The sequence below is a fragment of the Eptatretus burgeri genome, chromosome 1, assembly GCF_056783735.1.
Source record: "Eptatretus burgeri isolate ZD-2024b chromosome 1, Ebu_testis_v1, whole genome shotgun sequence".
NCBI classification, from domain to species: domain Eukaryota; kingdom Metazoa; phylum Chordata; class Myxini; order Myxiniformes; family Myxinidae; genus Eptatretus; species Eptatretus burgeri.
Genome location: NC_140961.1, coordinates 59,744,463 through 59,768,456, shown reverse-complemented (window position 1 = coordinate 59,768,456; position 23,994 = coordinate 59,744,463). Strand labels below are relative to the sequence as shown.

The 23,994-nt window shown below is 40.1% G+C and overlaps 1 protein-coding gene across 13 annotated transcripts in view; it reads right to left on the bottom strand.

Annotated features, from left to right (window-relative positions):
* Positions 1-4,060: 4,060 nt before the first annotated feature.
* The window catches only part of LOC147034570 (RNA binding protein fox-1 homolog 3-like), a 725,225-nt gene continuing 705,291 nt past the window's right edge, over positions 4,061-23,994 (bottom strand). For 8 of the 13 annotated variants that reach the window (XM_085885482.1, XM_085885436.1, XM_085885464.1 and 5 more), the window contains 6 exons: positions 10,897-10,986; positions 9,477-9,609; positions 8,674-8,713; positions 6,750-6,820; positions 6,086-6,167; positions 4,061-5,804 (listed from right to left, as the gene is read on the bottom strand). In XM_085885482.1, the coding sequence (XP_085741608.1) occupies positions 5,760-5,804; positions 6,086-6,167; positions 6,750-6,820; positions 8,674-8,713; positions 9,477-9,609; positions 10,897-10,986 (461 nt within the window). In that variant the 3' untranslated portion in view covers positions 4,061-5,759. Of the gene's footprint in view, positions 5,805-6,085; positions 6,168-6,749; positions 6,821-8,673; positions 8,714-9,476; positions 9,610-10,896; positions 10,987-22,598; positions 22,626-23,994 lie in introns of all 13 variants that reach the window. The other 5 variants (XM_085885490.1, XM_085885455.1, XM_085885500.1 and 2 more) reach the window with 3 other exon arrangements.

Below are 23,994 nucleotides of genomic sequence, written 5' to 3'. Positions count from 1 at the left end.
ACCATTGGTTACGATATTGGGTCTAGTACAAATCCAAACAACTCGAAGTTTTTTTTTCCATGTGGTTATTGAGTGGCAATACATATAGTACATGGAATCTGAACATGGTTTCCCAGATTCATGAGCCATACAGGTTCAGCTGAAAACGTTTATCAGGCGAAACCAAACAAGAGGGTGCAGACAAAAATCAATTTGTACATCATCCAAAGGGAGGATGTTATGCAGGGTGTTCTGTATGCCAGCAATAATTGCTGGAGGTAAAAAGATCCCATGGCGGCTTTCACAAAAAGTTGGCAAGTTATCTCCGGCTTCCTGAACAAATTAAAAATTATTGTCACCTGCCACTTGAACGTCAGGCCTGGCCAGCCAGTTTGTGAAAAACTTGGGCCAAAAAACGTTCCTCCCAAACAACTTCACTCAAAGGTGGGAATGATTGGAGCTGTTTTGTCGTAGTAGTAGTAGTAGTAGTAGTAGTAGTAGTAGTAGTAGTAGTAGTAGTAGTAGTGATAGTAGTAATCGTAGTAGTAATTGTAGTAGTAGTCGTGGTAGTGGTAGGTAGTTTTCCCAGATATCTCTTTAAGTTTATTTGATTAAAGAAAAGTTAGATGGAAATGCCCACTTTTTTTTTTTTTTTTTTTTTTACTTCTTACGAATATTCATATTTAGTTATTAATCTACATATTTAGTTTTGTTTTGATCATGATTCGTTGAATGAAATTATGAAGTGAAAAATGGACAAAAATTCGAGAAAAAAACCGCTTCGAATGATGAAAAGGAGAGGAAACCCTTCGAATGTTGAGCACGTGAAAAACACCCATGACTCGTACATTTTCCACATACAACAGTCGGTCACAGACACCCAGACGGAGAGAGGACGAGACAATGGTAAAATACGAGAGCGGACGAGACAATCCACGTGTGTATATAGGGGTGCTTAGGGACTGTCCGCAGCCGTGGTGTGCAGGGTGTGGGAGGTTTGGACAAAAAAAATTGTCCTTCTGGCACAACTTTCGGAGTCAGACAAGCGTGACGGGAACTCAGAGCTAATCTCCTTGGAACAGCAAGACACGCTGCTGGGAAGCACATCACGAACATCAGCTTTTCCCTACAGAAATACACATTTCAGTCATGTACGAGGTGCTAGGCATGTGTTCTCATTTACTTTCGTGCAACACAAAAGCTCCTTGGGGGGGTGAGGGGGGGCTGTGAGAGGGGGTGGTGGGGGGAAGGGGGACTCTGTTGGTCCAGCGTTTCCCAGGAGTGTGCGCGAATGTAAATTCAATTCGCATTTCGTTTTTCCTCTCGAATTCAATGAAATATTAGGCAGGCGCGCCATTTCCAAGGCAAAACGGAGCTCGGTGATGGACGTTTGCATGTTTGTATTACCAGTCCGATCAAAAAGCCAATCAAAAAACAAAAATACAAAACGCATGAGCGATCCAACAGTTCATTTGTTTATTCCCACGACGGTCTGCGATACTGTAACGTGCGAAATGGGAACCGCGTGGAGACTTGCCAACCGACTCAAGATGCAAAAGATTGCCCGGGTGCTGAGAAATCAGCCACGATCCACCAAAACAAGACCTTTTCACAACACATCAATTGATGCACTGTTCACAGGACGTTCACAATCACTCATTGCGTCACAAACGGTTTTGATGGGTGAGTTGTGTACACGAAGCCCATCCTCGGTACGATTTCGAGTTGCACGAAGACAAAATTGACTTTGATCGGCGGTATACCAACCAACTGCAAAAGCCGAAAAGATTGGCGAATTTTTGTCTCTGATAAAGCGCTTTCTAATTTAACTGCACCTTGTGCGAAGCACTTATCTCTCCTTGCAGTTACACGTAAGGGACTGTGGACCCCAGCAGGTGAAAAGACCTGCACACTGCGGGATCCCAAAGGCGTTAGTGCACGGTCAGCAACTCATGCCTTGGGGATAGCGAGCGGAACAGCAGGACGTGCACGACTTGTACCAGCGTTGATCATCCCAGGTGAAAAGGCCGTCTCTTAAACCGCTTCCCCCATGCCCCCCAACACAAGGTGGACGCACTGCCTGCTCTCGACGTGACTTCCTTGGGATCCACAGCCGAGCGCGACATGAGACTCACTCGAGCGAGATGCGCATTTACGCACAGCCCGCTTTTGCTTCTTGCCATCGAACAAATTTAATAAATTGTTTATCATTTCCACGCGGGCACCCATCCTTGTGACCTCGATATGCTGATAGCTCTCAGCAACCGAGTGCTTATAAATAAAGCTTCCAGCCTGGAACAGCATGAAGGCTTCTCTTGAGCGAGCCTTTATAGAGCACTTGAGCAGAAGCATGCGTGCATGGGTGTGTGTATATAACTATCTATATATATAAATATATATATATATATAAATATATATATATATATATATATATATATATATATATATATATATATATATATATATATATATATATATATGTGTGTGTTTTTTTTTTGCATCTGATCATTATGGAGCAACTGGAGCGATGGAAGCTCAACACATTCGGAATTCGAACCACAAACACTTTCGCATCATTAACCTGCAAGAGCGCCGGCTGGGGAATTCACGACGCTGTTATGAGGTGTTGTTGCGAATCCGTGCGGCGAAAAGTCAAAGTCTTTGAGTCAGCACCATGAAGAGACGGATCTGGAGGTGGAGAGCGGAGGGAAGCACTAACTTTCGGGAATCCTTTTCACACGGCCTCTGTTACATTGCAGCCCCATGCAGAGAAAGGCGCGAAATCGCACCACTAATCTACGGCATCGGCGCCTGGCCGCCGCAGGCAACCTCACCATCCCACCGTGCCATGCGCGCTTCGAACGCAACAGCCCTTGCTGTTATTGCTCACAGCGGGCAGCGGGGAGCTCGACGCACAGCACTCTTTAATTAAAAGGGTTGGGGCCTCTTGGGCATGCTTCTATAATAATGGAGAGGGAATCTATGTTAATTCTTTCTTGCATTAGACCTAATTTCAACGGCATGGAACGCGATTGTTGTGCCTAAAATATTGCAGAACGTGAGGGATGGTGTGTTTCGGTATCAATGTTGAAAGATGGAGTCACCAGCTGTGAATCACAGGCATGGGCAATTTGGATGTGGGAAAACGCTGCAATGAGAAGCAAGCAGCCAACGCCCTTGCACTTCCAACTATCTTGTCCTTTGTTCATATTATCACAACAAACGCAAATCTTGAGAATGCCTCGGGCTGTCGGCAACACATCCCAGCATTCTGAGCAAATGAGGTTTCACCTTTTCCCACGAAGTGACTCCGTGGTATGAAAATTGTACCTTGTAAATAATTTGAAACAAGAATAAATATATATCATACAACATCATTTCGCCATGACAACTTTCGTTCTCTGTGCTCTAACAGCAGCAGCTGGTGTTCCCATTGACGAGGCACGGAGACATGCCCACAATGAGGCCAAAACCATGCAGAAAGGAGACCGACTGCACTTTCTCGTAGATTTGAGGGAGTGTGCAATCAAAACTGTCACTGGAAACAGACAATGGTGTGGGTTGGCAGATTTGTTGATGCGTTCTACCATGTGAGTAAACAGAAACGAGGCATTCAACCTTGAAATTATATTCATGCAGACAACTACTCCGAAAGACCAAAATGCCCTATTCCTCCAAATAAAGAAAACCAGTCGCACTGCTTGAGGTGTCATTGAGGACTGCAAGACCAGCGCGCTCTGGATGGCATACGTGATCCAAGGCCGGAAGGAAACCCGCAGTGGAGAAGTATTAAAGTTGGTTGGAAGAGTAAGCCTTCATATAATCCAAATTCAGTGGCTGTTTCTTGCTCAATATGGAGGCAAATCCAACTCCAATGTAATATATATATATATATATATATATATATATATATATATATATATATATATATATATATATATAGATATATATATATATATGTTCCTCAAAAGTAGTACTTCTCAAAGGACAGTTCATGGCAGTAGAGCTGCTGTTGTGTAGCAGAGTTTACTCTCTATGGTGCATGGTGGAGCATTAATCAAGCCAGTGTCATACATTGATGTCGGACCCAGAGAAATAACTTTATTGATAATTAACTGGTTAATTGACCATAATACATGCATATAGAACAACTGAAAAGTAAAGCAGATCACTATGTATAGGTTTTTGTCGTTTTTTCTTTAGCTTGACCACAATTCTTGTGAGTTGGTGAAAAGTGTAAACTATGGAACAGATTATATGGCACATAAAATCCGAAGCATATATAGTAAAAGAGGAATCAAGTTAACATATTACTTAAATAAAAATGAAATAGAAATTATTGTTTGCAGACTGCAGTGATTTGTACAGACCTCTGAGTCTGTGGCGATCTCCTTATGTGAAAGAGCTCAAGGCGTGGGGACAATGAGTTATATAAAACAGAGGAAAGAAAGCAAATGCATCAACTCCCCTGGGCATTGGCCACACATTCATCAGGTTAACGATGGCACAGCATTGACAACAACATTTTGAACTCCCACAGGTACACACACACACACACACACACACACACACACACACACACACACACACACACACACACACACACACACACACACACACACACACACACACACACACACACTGGTGCCAGAAACACCCTCATCACATTCGAACCTTTGAAAATACGATGGTTAACGACTTTTAAAATACCAGAGTGTAAAATCTTGCATACATTTTTTAGCATGGATAATACAATAAAAAGATACAGAATCGTATATGTAATCTACAGAACTACAGCACTAAGTTACCATTGAACTCTTTTATTTATTTATTTATTTATTTTCCCCCCCCCTCTTGATCACTTTATTAACAGCAATAAAAGTTCCACAGCAAAAAAAAAAAAAAAAAAAAAAACAAAGAAAAAGAAGTCATGATTATGTGTCTGGCTCTTTCCTTTCATCCCATGATATAAAAAAAATAATTTATGCAATTCATACTCGAGGACTTTTACAAAGCAGACTAAGAAGCATCAATCTCCTCAACGTCAGTCACAGCGCTACTTTGGAAAACTACAACACCGCGTATTGTGAACTGCACTCGACACATATAAAACAGTCTGCACAGTATATACAACATCAATATTTTGGTGTAAAAGAAAGAAAGAAAAAAACGAAAAAGAAAACTTAGTGTTTATGGGGACAAAAAGGCAGCTTCAGCCCCTTTGGAAGAAGTTTGGGAGAAGTTTTGAGCAGTGGAGAGAGTTGACTCATACCTAATGCTGATGTATACCTCTGCAGATTTAATAGCTATGCTCCACAATCCTGTTTGCACACAAACAAAGCTTGGCATCTACCGCAGCATACTAGTGTTTTGCAAACACACTATAGTACACTATAGAAAATACTACGGTACACTGCACGACTCTTGGCAGATCGCAAAGGTATGCTGCGACGTGGATGGGGTAATCATAGCTATACATAGTGTCACGGAGCAAAGAACATAAACAGGGAAACACTGTAGGTTAAAAAGTATGAAGAACCACAAGAAATTCGGATGTGACTAGCACTCTTTGGAAAAAATGAAACCCCTCCCTCCCCAAACCACCCTCTCTCCAGACCAGGAAACGAAGCAAAACATCACAATTATTTTTTCAGTGGGTCTCCTGAGGTATCAAATAAAGACGTATTTGTAAAAAGATTTACAGGTATCATGTAACTGCATGATGCAAAATACTCAGGTCGTTGGTAGTGGCAGTTGTGGGAAGGTAATGCCTTTTGCACTCAGTAAGGCGTGAACCGGTTGTATCCACCGCGATATAAACTGGCCTGAAAGACAAACAATCCGCGAAAGAAGCAGCTCGTCAGCGGCTGGTTGTGGCTGAGGCTCAACCACCTGGAGGTGGAAAATTCAGACATTATGAATCTTTCAAAGCAGCAAGAGAGTAAAACTTGTGGATAAAAGGTCCCATAAGTGCTTCATCTTGCAAAGCTTAAGCATCGTGTTGTACGGCAAACATGCAACACAGATGTGCGGGCAGCAAGTGCAATCCCGAGGACGGAGCAAAGCAGCAAAGCAACGCGAGCGCGCGCGCAGGCTTTAGACCAACCATGGTGCTCACGCCGTACGTGGCAGCGGGCCCTATCGCGTGGTAAGGGTCGGCTGCAGCCGCGGCATATACTCTTCCATAGCTGGGGCACATGGAGGAGCGGGGATAGGGGTTGGGGATGGGGTGGGGGGAAATGGAGGAGGGTGGTTGAGGAAGGGGTGGAGGACACAGGTACAGGGGCGTGACGAGGGAGGATGGAAAGGCAAACGAAAGCAAGCAGGCCGAACACCACGCCATTCAATCTCATGCCACGGCAGGCTGGCCGCGGCCCAAGACAAACAAATCAATTGACTCCCGGTCAACGGAAACATCCCCAGCGGAAACACAGGAGGCTTGTACAGTTCACTCAGGGCCTCGCATGAAGCCTCGTGCAAAGGGCGCCCATTCTCAGGTCGCCTGCGCGGCGCGTGCTGAGGACCATGCAGCCTCACAAGCAACCCAGCATCCCGTGCACACCACAGCTCTGCAGCCCCTCAACCCATTTTCTGTCCTCTCTACGTATATACAACTTGATTCAACTATGTCTATCCTTTATCTTTAAAAAGGGTAATCTTTTTCATTGCTATATCTCTAATCTTCTATCTTTGTTTCCTCCTATGCAAGTTTGTCAGATTCTTGACGGCAAGGGGTTGAGAATGAAGGTCGACGTCTCACAAGCACTCACCCATCGCTGTAGGCAGCGGCAGCTGCAGCGGCCGCGGCAGGCTGGGCATAACGGTATGCCGTGTAGCCACCCTGCAGGTGAAGAAGCCATATGGAAAGAATGAAGGTATGCCAATGCAATCAGATGATTTAAGACATAAAGGATCATTGCATTAATGGAAGCGAGTGCATAAGGTGAAAAGCATCATGCCAATAGTAGTGGTTTTTCTGATTCCCAGTGTAAGACATGCTGTGCCAGTGATAAGCTGCACTGCAATCAAGCACAGGTTAACCCAACCCACCCACTAAAGCCTTAAGAAACACAGCCATTGTATCTCTCCCTGCCAAACCAAGCTGCTAACCTCATATTGGTTGTTGCTTCAAATGGTGCTTCATGATGCAGCATATGATGCTGATGGAAGCCAAGATTTACTCTCTATCTCTGCGTTTTGGCACTCTTCACTGGAAGGATTAGAGTGTTGACTTGGCACCGATCCGAAAGGGTGCCAGGATTAAAGCCATCGAGATACAAACTGCAGTGCCATTCTTTTTGTCCAAAAGCAAAGTGGTGCCTTTGCAATTTCAGCAGATAAACTTCATTTCTATCACTGTTATCTCTTTTAAAGTTAATTAGACAATAATATAATTTTTGACAGGTGCTTTTGCTGCCTGCATGAACGGAAGAGCAGTGCAGACTCACTGTGTTATTTTCTCTGCAAAGATCAGCTGTTGTTTAATGTGGCCCTAATAATATTTGCATACTCAACAACTCCCTCGGCCTCCTTTGATGATTTATTGCTTTGGAATGTCATTCATTTACATTCGCAAACTAAGCATCAGCATCCTCCGTCCTCCAAGGTACGGTCAAACTGGTCCCACCCTAAGCAACGAGCAGCCGCTCGTCCTAATGTCTCAAATGATGCACCCAGTGAAGCCAGCACTCGAGTTTGAGTCCTAGCACACTCGTATAGTTGTGACAGCCCACATCACCCATTTGTACTTGACCACTTTGTTAGTATTGCACCACTCCCTGACACCAACAAGCGGATGTGGTGTCCTTTAGCTCATATCCCGTACCTGCACCAGTCTACTGCCATACATCGGCTCAGCATACACTACTCTAAAGGGACAAAAGAAAGGTAGCGAGAATGTAAGATGTGACCGGAAATTGGAACCACACCCTGGGGAAACCTTCCCTCCATACACGCCTTTCAAACGCTCCGCCTCAAGAGACTAAATTTATTGGGGACACCTTTGCCTGTTATTATAAATGTGAGCCTTTTGATTATTCTGTCAGTGTTTAGAGGTTCCAAGCATCATGTCTTTGATATGGGGGAAAAGAAAAGGGTTAGGGATCGGTTGTATTTTGATTGATGAGGTATCCTGAGAGGTACGAGTGAGTGCAGGGTGAGTCAAGCTTTGAAGAAAGTTGCCAACTTTCTGGAGCCAATGTTTTTGGAAGTAGCCAATGTTTTTTTTTTGTTTTTCACACAAAGGTTCAAATTGGTGAATGGACGAAATAAAAAGAATTAACAATTTTGCCCAAACAAGAAAAGGAGGTATTGCCTATGAGGGTAAATGGAATAATTCTGCAACAGTACGACGAAGAAGAACTTATGTTTGGGAGAAGTTCATATTCAAGAATAAAAAGGCACCCACAACTCCAGGAATCCTGAAGAGGGAAGGCTCTGATCCTCTCCTTGGGCATGGCATAAAAAAATTTTCATGCTACTTTGTGCAATAAAATCTTATTAATAATAATATAACAATCAGTCTTATCAGGGCATGCTGTCAGGCAGTGCTTGCCAAAGCATCTTTAACAGAAACTACTTGACTAGTATAAGCCACACCTTGGCCGAAGGCACCTGGCAAGCGAGCTAACTGCAGAGGTAAATGCAGGAGGGAAAAGCTGCCCAGGTGTGTGGAGCATGACATTTCATACTCACATAGATATCTGCACCATAAAATCCTTCCTGGTATACAACACTGCAAATATGACACACACAAACCACACTGGCATTATGAGCAGCATTCAATAAGCACTCAGTACCATACTCAAATGGAAACACAATTGTGAAATTCATACAGCTTAGCCAGAATGGTAGTAGTCATTCCGTTCAGAATGTGTGCATCACGTTCTTCGTATTGTCTTGGTGGTTTGGCCTAAACCACAGAATAATGACTGTCACAGACAAGTTAGAGCAGAGATGGGACACTTTGTTAGTATGTTCTCCCTTAGGTTGTTTGTTGTTTAAAAAATCTAGACTCATGGAAGAGGGAGTAGACTAAGGACAAAAAGACAATGTGATGACAGCCGGAGTATTGAAGGCACATTTGGACTCAGCAATCATATGAATGAGCGAGCTCAAAACAACCAAAAGGTTATTAATCAAGAAATCGTGAAACAATGATTTTTAAAAAATAATAGAAGAAGCAGTGAAAGCTGGAGTGCAGATACAAATGCAAACTCAAGTAGGTGACTTTTGGGATTAAGTGAATCCAGATACCCACCCCCCCCCCAAGGATGATGACCCCTCGCCCCCCCCCCAAAGATAATGGCACAAGGTTTTCAACCTCCAAAAAAGAGTAGTCAGTGAAGGTGTATGAATAAGACTAAAGAAAAAACTGGAAAAGCAAGGTCTTAATGGTGTGCTTTTAGGTAAATATATGAGTGACAACAAAGGTAATGCAGAATCTCGTTTACAGTAAGTTTTGCGAGAGAACAGTAGATTGAACTGGCAAGGCTCACCCTCCGTATGTTGGAATAGCCGGGGGTGGTGGCGCAGGGCGTAGGGCATTATACACAGCTCTGCCTCGGCCCCTGAGGTGAGCACCACGGTAAGCAGCCACAGCCCCCACCGTAGGGTATGGAAAGCTGGCAACTGTGGAAGAACAAAGTGGGTATGGGGAGAGCAGTACATGTTGAAGATAGCAGCAGGGAGCAATGAAAATGGACAGGTGTGATTGCAGTTCGGACTGTTTTCCTGTGATGATGAGAATCACCTGAAAAGCACTAGCCAATTCCCTCAACACGTGAACTACACTCCGACAACAACCCGAGTAACCCCAATCACACCCTCCTGTAACCCAGCGAGGCAAGATCGACACGAGTGAAATTTCAGTTGGGCGCCACAACGAGCCGACCTTTTCAGAAAATGAAATTTACAGATGTTCTTGGGCCAGAACAAACAGTGCGCTTTGTCCGAATCACTCTGACAGCTGTGTTCACCATCCCATACACCTGTCCCCATCCCATATCATGCATGAATAATTATTGACCACCCGCTGTTATTTCAAGAACATTTATTTGGATAGATATTCATGATGAATATGAGGTTAATTAAGAGTTGAACTGCTGCAAACAATGTCCAAATAACAAAAGCACAACATATGCATGTTCTTTTCTCCTGAAAACAACGATGACAATAGTTCTCCCCTTCCTCCTTCCAACCCCATCACCCGGGGTTGACCATTTAAGTGTAATTTATGAAGTAGCAACAATATGGACTGCGCAATGCAGCAATGAATTAAGAATAACAACACCATAGAATCCAAGAGGAAACGATCTATAATTTAGCACTTGAACCGATGCAAAATGGCACAAGGTTTTCAACACAATTGTCGACCTTAAACATTTACCAGTTCGGAGATTGGGACCACACAGGGTGTGCAGAGCGTTTGGTGCTGCTTAAGCAGTCTCCTTGGCTATTGGGCAAAATCCTGGACAGGTCGCCACTCCGACACAGTATAACAGCATGCTGGCGCTCATTTTGCCGACCTCGGATGACAGGCCGAGTTAACCCCACCTGGTATTAATTCAACAGCTGAGCAGGATTTGAACTCAGGACCCTAGGATCCAAAGCCTACCACCCTAACCATTAAGCCAACACCAGGCATATTTTTACCAGTTAGTTCAAGCAAAACCAGCAACTGCCTTCAATCCCAGTGTGAGAAGTGAGGTTGGATTGCTCGGAATAGAGTGACTTGCCCGTGTGTATGACGACAGGCCACTCAATTTCGATGTATTCCAATTTGAAGTCAAAATCTCACAGTACTGTACGAAAGTTGATGCAGGGTTATTCTCCGATGTTTGTTGGAAATGTATCTGAGAATAAAACATTATAATTTTGTTTCGTGACGTTTCCTGAAAACAAATATTTGTGACTTACCTGCATACAATTCTGGCCCATAAACAGCCCCAACCACTGGATTCAGCTTCCAACCTGTGGGACAGACATGATGGGGAGGGATTGCAATGGCTACGTCGGCCGATTAGAAAGCAAAAAAATGGTAACATTATCGGCCTGCCAACATAATAATCATGCATTGTGCAGGCTTGCTTCATGCTGCTCCTCATTCAGCCAGTTTGTTTTTAAAGAACATACGGCAAGTTTCCACACTTCTGCCAAAGAGGCCTCTCCCAATGGGTGTTTGGGTGGCACGATGAACCATTACTCTGTTCCAAGCTAAACACCCTCCACCCATATACCTGGCAGTGTAGAAAACAAGTTGAAAGACGCAACACAATCGACATTTACCCAGCCCCACAGCATTTCAATTTTATATCCATTTTAATGGGACTCCTCTCTCTCTCTCTCTCTCTCTCTCTCTCTCTCTCTCTCTCTCTCTCTCTCTCTCTCTCTCTCTCTCTCTCTCTCTCTCTGAACAGCTAAAATTGTTTGCCTGTTTAAATCTGCACACTTCTTGCGATGACAGCTGCATGGTATTGTTGGAGGTATAATACAGTATTACCACATCCCATTTTCTTACAGACAAAAACAAATGCCATATCACTTTTGTAGTTTGTGCATGAGGAAGAAAAATATATGAAAGGGACACTTCAACCAACCAAATGACCAACCAAATAACTTCCATAACCATCTGTCTACTAGGCAAAGCTCGCAGTTCCTGGCGCCTCAGACAAGTCCAACGTACTGGCCAAGTGGGTTTCAGACCAGCGCACACAGAAGCTGCTTTATTCCCCCCCCCCCCACTCTATTGCCAGGCAGTAGGGGGTTAAGCCGTCACACCACAGAGCATCCTGGTGGACTTAATTCATCAAAGACAACAGGTCCAATTAAAGGCACGGAGGGGCCGGCACACAGCCGACAGCACGACACACGTCGAGTAATCGGGCACGCTGGGACAGAGCTTGGGCATTCGGTTGATGAGGCTGCCCGCCAAGCTGCAGGCTCTTCTTGTGTTTGGTCATTTGTCAAGTTTTTAAATGCTTTGAGTGTTTTGTCTCTATTTTTCCCCTCTCAGCTACATGTATGTACAAATAAAATAACAACAAATGTTAAGCTACAGTCTCATTTTAAAACAAAAGCTTGGCATAGATTTTTGAAGCACTAATTTTCACTGATGTCATTATTACCTCCACCACCAAAGGTGGACGGAGGTTATGCTTTCATCCCTGTCTGTCTGTTTATCTGTGAAGAGGATAGCTCAAAACGTTATGGACGGATTCGGACTAAATTTGGTGGACAGGTTGGGTGTGTGACGAGGAAGAATTGGTTCGATTTTGGTGAAGATTCAAATACGGATCTGGATCCGAGGATTTAAAATTTTTTTAAAGTTATTCTTCACCATTGAGAGATTGATCCAAAAGCGATATATAGCACGATATCTTAAAAAGATGTGGATTAATTATGAGAAAGCGAGGTGGATGAGTTGGTTAGGTGACAAGAACAAGCTGATTAGATTTTGGTTCAGGTCCGGATCCAGATCCAGCCTATTTGTGGGATACAAAACGTAAATTGTTCAGCCAGACAGAGGTATGTGCTCTGTCGAGTGCTGTTCTAGTTGAAAAATTTTCCGCTGAAACCAATTAATGATGTAAGTAAGATTTTGTGGTCATGTCTTTGTACAATCCTTTTTGGACACTGCATCAAAAAAGAATAGCTTTCACACAATGCTATTATTTGTCATTCAGAGATTTGAGTGAAGAAAACATGCAAGTGCATGTATCACACTCTCTCCGACATTTGTATGAATTTGTTTTGGTTGTTTTGTCTTTACATTCTGTTAGCATGCTCTTCGACAGATGTTACTGTTGTCATTAAAAAAAAGTAATGGCTTTGATCTTACTCTCGGGATTCACAAGATGAATAAGGTAAAAGCATTTTGGGCCATCTTGCCTGTGTTACATCCCAAACTCAGCACTTCCAAAGAACGCAAATCATGTTCTTTGAGAACAAGAATCAAAAGGAAAGTAAAGTGCGGGAAAAGGGAGCCACAGATTTCAAAGCACCCAGAAGAGAGCAGACGAGGAACCAGATGGAGTAAATGAGTGGGGAGGGAAGAGGTCCCAGTGAAGAGTAAACCTTCCACACACATGAAAAAAAGCAAGCAGATGGAAGGGTTTTTGTTTTTTAAAGGAAGAAAAAAACACAACAGACAAGCAAAGACAAAAATACACACTTAAGGATGAAACATTAACAAATCTGAAAAAAAAATATGCAAAAGTAAGAACATACACAGCCTGATGATGTCATATTGTATGATAGGACTCACATAGGAAGATAATACCAAAGCTTTTACAACTGGAGATATTTATGCTTTGCAGTGATGCTCATCATTAACATTAATTAGGAAGATGAAGTCGAACAGCAACAATGATTTACTTGAGTCTCTAAATAAAAGCCCATCAAAAATTTGAATTATTTCATTCGAAATATTCAGACTGGAAGATATGATATTTTTGTGGCAAAAAAAGCATTATTTTAATACACTACATATACAAATGTTAGCCTATTCTCTTTATCTTCCAGGACCTTTCATTTCGAGGGTATAGCATCATGACCATACCAAAGCCTGAAGCCTCAGCCTAGCGTCAGGTGTGCTTAATCTTCATTATTTATTAGACATCACATGTATGTAAATTAACACTCGTTTTACTCTGCGTGCATTACACATCACATGCAGTGAATTTCACCTCCCTGCACATTGTTTGTGTGTGTGTGTATATATATATATATATATATATATATATATATATATATATATATATATATATATATATATACATATATATATATATATATATATATATATATATATATATATATATATTTTAAGGTTCTGTACACCACCATTGAAGCCTGGCTGCAAGTCACCGTCTAATTTCCAAATGAAAAGACATAATTACTCTTTCGTGTTTAATGTTTTTTGTTTTTTTTTATCCTGAAAAAATAGACTGTCATGAAGACACAGTCATGCTTAAAAGATTGGCCTTTAAAACCCATCTTAAATCATCCTTTTGAAGAGGGACAGACATCACACAAACAAATACACAAACACACAGTGTTTTATATGGTAGATAATGTTCAAATGGTTTTTCATGAAAAACACCCAATATTATTATTGCATAATTTTTTCAAGACATCGTTTAAAAAATGTTCTTTCTCACAGAAAAAATAACTACCTTACAAAGAAGGAAAACATTTGTTTCTCTTTCTTGAAATTATGATTACAGTATACTATATTTGGCAATAATTTATGCATCATTTATAATTCCCATTTTCAATGAGTTGTAGTGTTAACATAATAATAACTGAGCTGTATGGTAAAACCAGGTATTTTATGGCCGAGATCTAATCATATATATATATATATATATATATATATATATATATATATATATATATATATATATATATATATATATATATATATATATATATATTCTGCGCTGTCATTCTGTCTGTCTGTCCGTCCATTTTGGGGAGAGGCTTCTCAGTTCAGGGTAGTGCTTCCTATATTCAAGAAGGGGCTTCAAAATTGAATCACCACTATTTTGTTCGCTCCCTTTTCACCTCTTTTGTAAGGCTCTCACGGCTTTGTCTTAACTCAAATTCGATATCTGATTTCATTTTTTGTATTCGTTAAGATAGATGGTGTAAGTTTCTGATGCAAAAAAACTGGAAGAGAATGAGCGTTTCGAGACAAAAGTTCATTTTAAGTGAAATTAAGGCCTGTAATATGAAGTCCATTCAGACTCCCTCACGGCTATATTTTAACTCAAATTCACCTTCTGATTTCATTTTTTGTAGTTAAGATGGTTAACGGTTCGGTTTCAGTAAAAGGTGATAAAATAGGATGAACATTGGCATTTATACACAAAAATACATTCCACATGCCATTTTAAATGTATCTGGTTATGCGAAATGTGGGGAGGGTGAGTTATCATTAAGTGACCTTTTTGTCATAGTTACCTTTTGAAGAAACAAAGGTATATTTTGGTTACAACAAATGCAAAGAAAATGAAGTGATGCATGTCAGCGATTTCAGCAGCGGTCTATTTTACACCACCAAAGAAGGTACGTTTTCATAATGCAGAGGAAAGAAAATCGTGGTCTTTAATTAAAGCAAGCTCAAATGAGCTAAGATCCTTGCCCTCTTTATGATGACGTCATAAAAACGAATATGACGTCTTTGTGATGTATCATGTTTGCGATAAATTATCTGTGCGAATGCCCGACTTGATTCCCACAACCAAAATTCAAACAGCTTGCCTAGTTTTGGAGATAATGGTATAGGCAATTTCCATTAGCGGCGATATTATGATGTCAACTTTATTTCTAGGAAGAATTTCTAAAATCGGAGATGGTTACTGCCTGCGCGTGGGCTTTCTGCATATGCATGGCAAGTTTCACGAAGATCCGATGAAAACTCTGGGTTGTGAAACAAAAAATGTCAAAAAATAGGAATGATGTCATAAAAATTGATATAACATCATAGTGATGTATCATATGTGCAGTAATTCATCTCTGCTAATGCCCTGTTCGATTCCCGCAAATAGAATTCAAAAAGCTTGCCTAGTTTCGGAGATAATTTTTTAGGCGATTTCCATTAGCGGAGATATTTTGACGTCATAACTTTATTTCTAGGAAGAATTTCCAAAATCGGAGATGGTTACTGTCTGCGCAGGGTATTTTTACATATATATGCCAAGTTTCAGGAAGTTTCGATGAAAACTGTAGGCTGTGAAACAAAAAAGTCCACAAGAACAACAACGTGAGATCCTCCACGAGGATGTAATTTTTTTTCATTTTCACACGAGTTTTCAAGACCGAATCGTTTGCAAGAACAGAATTTATAAACAAACTATTTCACATGTGCATGGACTTGTAATTCACAGATACTGTACTATGTGAAATAAATAAACATTTGAAGGAAAATTCCCGAGAGATATTTTTAGATCCTCGTGGAGGATCTCTAAGTCTAACTCATGTTGTTGTTCTTCATCTTATTCTTGTGGACTTTTTTGTTTCACAGCCTACAGTTTTCATCGAAACTTCCTGAAACTTGGCATATGTATATATATATATATATATATATATATATATATATATATATATATATATATATATATATATATATATATTTTTTTTATATATATATTTATATATACATATATATATGTAAAGATACCCTGCACAGACAGTAACCATCTCCGATTTTGAAAATTCCTCCGAGAAAAAAAGTTATGACGTCAAAATATCTCCGCTAATGGAAATCGACTAAAAAATTATCTCCAAAACTAGGCAAGTTTTTTGAATTCTGTTTGCGGGAATCGAACAGGGCATTAGCAGAGATGAATTACCGCACATATGATACATCACTATGACGTCATAGCAATTTTTATGACGTCATTCCTATTTTTTGACATTTTTTGTTTCACAACCCAGAGTTTTCATCGGATCTTCGTGAAACTTGCCATGTATATGCAGAAAGCCCACGCGCAGGCAGTAACCATCTCCGATTTTGGAAATTCTTCCTCGAAAAAAAGTTGACGTCATAATATTGCCGCTAATGGAAATCGCCTATACCATTATCTCCGAAACTCGGCAAGCTGTTTGAATTTTGTTTGCGGGAATCAAGCCGGGCATTATCACAGATAATTTATCGCAAACCTGATACATCACAAAGACGTCATATTCGTTTTTATGACGACATCATTAAGAGGACGAGGATCTTAGCTTATTTGAGCTTCTTTAATTCCTATTTTACAAATTACGTACACGTACACTTTAAAGATGTTTATTTTAAATCTTCAATCTTAAAAAAATGTCCTTTTGTATACTGCATGTGAATGAAAAGAGTAATTTGGGTTTTTAGCCAGACAGAAGAGTATAATGCCCATATACACTGCCCATACCACTTTTTCTCAGGGACTTTTCCATTTGAGCTGTATTCTTTTGACAGTTGTCACAATAAAATGTTTCATTCTTTAGACATAGTCACAATGAAAAGTTGCAAGTCTGAGGTTCTCTTTGATCCAAAAGTGATGCAAGTATAAAGCTCCTTGTGAAGCAGGATGACATCGATATCGACAATTTAGAGATTGTCCCAGACATTCATATGCCACAATCAAATTCAAGATCACTTGAGAAATGTAGGAGGATATAGATTTTGAAAATCGTCATTTTCGCATTTTTTGCCAAATTTGAAGTCACGTGACATGAAAATGAAAGCGAATATCGAAAATATGGCCTGACCAAATTTAGATATTTTCCCATAGATTCCTATGCTGCAATCAAATTCAAGATCGCTTGAGAAATGGCAGAGGAGATAGAATTTGAAAATCGTCATTTTCGCAACTTCAAAGGCCTCGTGACCTTGACCTTGACCTTCGGTGACCTTGAAGGTCATACCATCATGTACGTCTCATCGACCTCTATCAGGATCACTAATGACCAGATCTCCTGCTTCAACTTCATTGTGAACGGACGGACGGACGGATCGAAGGACATCGACACCCATATTATTAGGTCATGCTCGAAGAGATGACCTAAAAAGAATGAGGTGGGAGAATGAGACGGCTGATGAACTTCAACACAAACTTGCACAGGATGCTGAGCACCGAAGACTTTGGAGGGCAATGCATGCTCAGAAAACATATACAACAGCATCCGTAATTAATTGGATGAAGTATCTGATAATATTGTCCAATAGCATAATCGTGGTCCTATGACCTCACCATGCATGTACTGCTCTGCGAAACATTCACGAATGAATCAACAGGGAAAGGCGATGGATTTACACTTTGTTGCTCGAACAGGAAAGTCCAATTACCTCCACTATTTGCCATACCTGCTTGATCACAACAGCTTTATCAAGGTAAGGATGGAAAATATCGCAACTTCCGTGACAATACCCAAAGTTACAATTTGGCTTTGCTCCAAACACAGCCATTTCAGATATCTGGGATTTATAAGCAAGCTGTATTTCACATGTGCATGGACATGTATTTACATATAATGTATTCACATATTCACATGTTATGTGAAGTGAATAGATGATATACATTATACATCGTTTCTGGATCTGATGAATTTCCAGTTCCCATTTTTGAAGATTTTTTGTTCTTTTTTTCCTAGTACCCTGACAGCTGGGCCACCAACCACGACAATTGGCACACACACACTAAGTAAGACCCGTGGATTGCCCTTACAGTATTTTCATCCACCACCTCAGCCTTTAAAGAACCCAAAGACCCTTTAAACCCCAAAGACCCTCGAAGACCCGCAAGATCCCCAAACACCCTTAAGACCCTAAAAGACATCTAAAGCCATAAAAAAACAATCCCTTAAGACCCCTAAGACCCTTTACTACCTGAAGTCCATTAAGACCCTCAAAACCTTTATGACCCAAATTACCCTGAAGATGCTTAAGACCCCAAATACTCCAAGTACCCTTTAGACCCCAAAGACTGCAAGACCCTTAAGACCCATAGGACCCTTAAGACCCCAAAGATCTTGAAAAACCTTTAAGACCCATAATACCCTTTAAGACCTCAGACCCTTTAGATCACAAAGACCTAAAAGATCTCTAAGACCCTTGCAGACCCCTTAAGACCCCTTTTAACTTCAAGATATTTTAGACAGCTTTAGATCGCTTCACCCTTTGGACATTTTATATTATTTAGAACTCTAGAACCTGTAGACCTTTACACCCTTAAGTTCCTTTCGACCCCATAGACCTTTACACCATTTTGATCCCTTACATGCTTCAGACAGATGAGACAGCTTGAACCCTTGACCATTTAGAGCTTAGACCGCTTTGACCTTTTTAGACCTTTTTTTTTTTACAATGTTTGAGAGATTCGACCCCTTACACACTCACTACGATTATAACGTACCCTTTTGACCAGGGGTTCTCAACCAGGGGGAATTCAGCCCTTGGGGGGAATTTTAGGGTTTCAGGGGGGAATTGGGACCACAGATTGGCAGACTCAATGACCTGTGTTGTGCCCTTTCAAGCACTCCTCCACGTATCCAAGAAGTGGCGAAGAAAAAACAATCACAGGTTTCGCATTGACTGTAATCTTCATCAGAATAAAATGAATTACAATACCTTGGTATTCAATTGAACGTTTTGTTTATTGAAGTGTGCTTCAGTAACTTTAGTCTGTTAAGTAATTAGTTATTAATATAAAAAAAACTACTTTTATTCAAGTTTTAAAATCCATCAACATTTTGTATTGCTATTCAATTTGTAAAACTCCACTATAAAAATAATCCAAGTAAATGTGTATGTACTAATATAGGAAAAATAAAAGATTTTCAATATTATATGCAAATTATTTGGAATGCACCTTTTGAGTCAGACAATCTTGGAAAGGGGGGAATAACATTCTGGCATGTGGAAAAAGGGTGCATGGGGCAAAAAAGTTTGAGAACCACTGCTTTAGACCATCTAGAATATTTTAAGTGCACACCACACAAACATCTATAGTTTTCCTGCAAAACGCAGACTATACTTTTTACAGCAAGTGATGTGCAAACTCGACCCACCCAGATTGAGAGTGAGTACTTTGAATCTAATATATAAAGAAGAAAGTTTGTTTGTTTATGCATTTGGACCTGGCAGGAACCAGTGTGACCAAACTTTACATGGCCTCCTCCTTCATCCAGAGGAAGGTCGAGGGCTATGTTTGGATAAAAAAAAACAAAAAACTGACCCCAGATAAAACCAGATAATTGGCCTTCAGGCCTCGATCAGGACTTGTGCTTATACACTGCATGTATTTTTTTTCCCCGGGAGCGATTGAGTAATATGTATTGTGAAGATCGTATGTTGAAGTTGTCGTGATTTGTTGTCATTGACACAAATTTAATTATTACTGTGTTTACACGTGTGTCTGTTATTAAAAAGATTGCTTTGCACAGGTTTATTATACAATCCTCCGTGTTCAGGCCTTGAGTGAGTATGTTGCTTACACACTGCCTGGGTTTTCCCCGGGAACGATCGAGTAATATATATTGTGAAGATCGGATGTTGAGGTTGTCATGATTTGTTGTCAACAACACAAATTTAATTAAAAAGGTATTTCATTGACTTTCCCCAGGCAACACCAGGCACTTCAGCTAGTCATATAATAAACTGCATAGGTGGGTGGTTCAAACTCGACTGGACTTTTCTTGATAAATAAGCTTGAATATCACCTTGATGGGCAATTTTCACCATATTGTGCAGCCAATCATCTGTAAATTTCAGCAGGCTTGCTTTTTATGCTGACGACAAATTTCATAAATCATTTGATTTTCCACCCTTCTTCAATTTCCACGTGCTGATATCTTCCTTTTCAGCACATGCATCAAAGGAGGATATGCATTACACATTATAATGGGTAATGGATACCAACATTGTCAATACACCAGATTTGGTGGTGTAATGGTTCGAGCATCTGCTCTGAGTCTGAGGTCGGACGGTGCTGCTTCCTTACTTGATGCTCAGAATTTAAAAGGACAGAGCGCAGCAAACAACCAATGCACAGACTTTGACAGACCTAATGACCTCCTCCTGAAATGATAGTTTCTTCCTTGTAAGGAAACTCATATTATAACAATAGATATTAGGTAATAGGTTGGCTTGTTAGTGTTCCCATCTCAACATTTAGCCATTGATAAAGGGTACTCAAGTTCAGATCTCCATATATCATGTGTTTGTCGAATGTCTATGAATGTCCATGCAATTCAATAAAAGTACAATGATGTCCAATAATGTCTTTATCCTGAATGGGATAATATGTACAAATCCTCCAGGAGCCTAAGAACACTGGAAAGCAACAACAGCATAAAACTACAAAAACAAATTCCTTTGAAAAGAATTAATATCCACATCTTACTTTGTCGTTTATTAACAAAAGCAAATTTAAACCACACTTGTAAAAATTATACATATTTAGTTATTTCATCATCACCACACTTAAGAAACGCGCATGCACGCTTTTGCGCTCTCTCTCGCTCTCTCTCTCTCTCTCTCTCTCTCTCTCTCTCTCTCTCTCTCTCTCTCTCTCTCTCTCTCTCTCTCTCTCTCTCTCTCGTAACAAATAAGAAAATTAGTATTATTGCTACTACATTGTGAATTTCGATGACATTGAATACAACTGAATTTGACAGACAGGTATCCCTTTGCCTCAATTTTCCAAGAATAATAAAATATGTCCCATATACACTGTTTTGAATGAACTACATATAAACTGGAAAAAAATATTATATTTCAAAACTGTCATAAAAATATGGAAAAACTTGTTTGGTGAAATCTTGAACAATTGGACCACAAATGAGATTTTCATTTGGATATTTAATCTGAGTAGTGTTCATCTGATATGGGTCAGAACATCCAAAGAGCAATGACAGATCATGTTTGGCTAGGTTCAGATTTTAATGCTGTCGAAGCATATTGATGATAATATGATGAATCAGGACCACAATGGCAGCATCCATTTGGAAATTTGGTGCATGACGATTTTGAAAGGAGACATGATTATAGGTTATACATGTCCATCTTGGCCATAAACTTTGGCATAATATGGAAGCTGATTAAGCTTCTTTGAGATGAGGAATAATGACCTTTCAAAAGCTATTATCCTCTTTGATACCACTATACTCAACTGTCCTGGAGGAAAGACACCAAATATCGCTTCATGTAATTTATCATTTGATGAAATTGATGGCTTATGTTGTGCCTATTATTCAGTTTGTGACCCCAATCCAAGATGAGCATTTTGTCATGCTTGGATCACTGACTGTGGAAGTCATATAACTGCCATCCAGTCATTCTTCCTACTTTAAGTTTCTCATCTAATTTATTTTTCATCAAACTAATTTACATTCACAAAAGGACATTTAAAGATACACTTTAATAAGAGATATACCACTGGTTTTCTCTTTTTTTCGACAAAGTTCTTTTTACACAAGTTTCAAAAGTTCTGGAATTAATCTCCCACTGGAGCTAATTAGAGGAGCTTCATTGGTTTGCCAAGTCTTCAAGCCAAGATTTACATTGGCAAACTAGGAAGTTTAGTCTGCAATAGCTCTCTTTCTTGCCATCCATCATAAGTATTTAGTCAATTTATGAACCAAAACATATGAAGACTGGAAGATTTCAATTGGACGCATCCTCTCCTCCCATACAGAGGATGATGATGATGGTGATGGTGGTGATGATGATGATGATGATGATGGTTTTTTTCATACTGGAAATGATCCTAACAATGTAGAGTATTCAGATTAAGCAGTATTTATATTAAGCAGGACATCTGGAGTGGAGTTGAGGTACATGTTGTTTCCTTTCAAAAGCTAATGTAATATCGACACTGCAGAAAATGTTAAGGATGACCACCTTAAAGGTGAAGGACAACCAAGAATAAATAACTAGTCTTGCTCTTTAAGACTAGTGGTGATCTGCATCGGCAGACTGGTAGAACGATGGATAAAATCAAGAGAACATGGATTGAGGTATCCGAACTGCCGTGGGAAGAAAGGAAAAGCCGATATTGTTGGTGATAACCCCTCATTTGCTCTGGCAAATGGTGCCTGAAATGTGGGATTCTTCTAGTTTCCTATGGCATTTAACATACCTTGATCAACGTCCTCTTGATTCCATCCTAAGGACAAACATTAATCTCTGTGTTAGTGAGAACATGTTGCCATCTTTGTGAATGTTTCTACATTCAAATTGACTAATGTAAACCTATAGAAGTCTATTATGTTGCTGGCTCATCGACAGAGAGGACGTAGGAGCTATCTATATTTTATGCATACAGTACTGATATGGTGGAATTTTAGAAAACCGTTTTCTCCATTTTTCCCCACATTCCCCAGGCAACCTCATTACCCTCTCCCTTATATTCCTATCATACACCAACATACTATTTTGCTTTCAGCATACTTTATTTTACTTTTCAACATAGTTTCATTTTTCTTCCAACCCCATCCCCCAATATTCTATTCTCTTCCTTTTCTCAATATTATTTTCAGAATTTAGCACCCCCACCATCCTAACAGTGTATAAGTAAGAAGTGAATTCTTGCAAAATACAATTTTCTGTAAGGCTCACTTGGTTGCACCTGGATGGGTTTGAGTTGTGAAGTAGCGGCTGAAACCCGAGTTCTATCCAGGTTACTCCTGATGACTCCATCTTTGGTCTTTACTTCTTCGGATTCCTTCTTGGTCTTCCGTTTCATAATATATAGATCTTCCTAGAACTGAGAGTGTATGGCCTCTCGCGATTTATCTCACATTGGCAAGTCCTGATTACAGCATTTCATTGTTTTCAGAACCTCCCTCCATTGATGCATTGGCAGATGATCTGGATAATAACTGATGCCAAATTCCTCAATTTATCAGAGGACTCTTCACACCATGGAATAACAGTGGTTGGCCTTTTTCAATGCCAACATAGAGCAGCTGCAAAATTCCATGAGTCACTGCTTTATTGAAATCAGTTGTGTGTGGTGTCATTTGTGCAGAGGGAACACAATTATTTCATAAATGACTTCCCCAAACAGTTTTCTCAACAAGTGTCTGAATAATTAGATGAAGGGATTGCATGATTAATGTTCAGTGATACTAATGATGAATGTACCTTAATGCTTGTACAATGTTAAAATGCATATGTCAGAAGAAATGGCAGACATTTGTGAGTTATTTAAGGAAGTAGTTCAATACAACTTCAAGTTGACCAAAATACCTGATGAGGTGTTCAACAAACTTCAGCAGTTTTGTTACTTTGCCTGTCCCAATGTCCACATGTTTTTGCCAGTGTATTGTCAGTCTTGAGACTTAACATATGCAGTCATTTGAAGATTCTATAAAACTGAAGAGCATAGAGAAGAAAAGAAAGATAAAACAGAGATGAAATTAAAAAACGAAAAAGATTCGAAATTTCATTCAGTTCCACCGCTGATAAGATTACAACGTCCCCATTATTTTAAATTGCTGAAACATTAAAGCTTCGTAGACATCGTGTTCCAG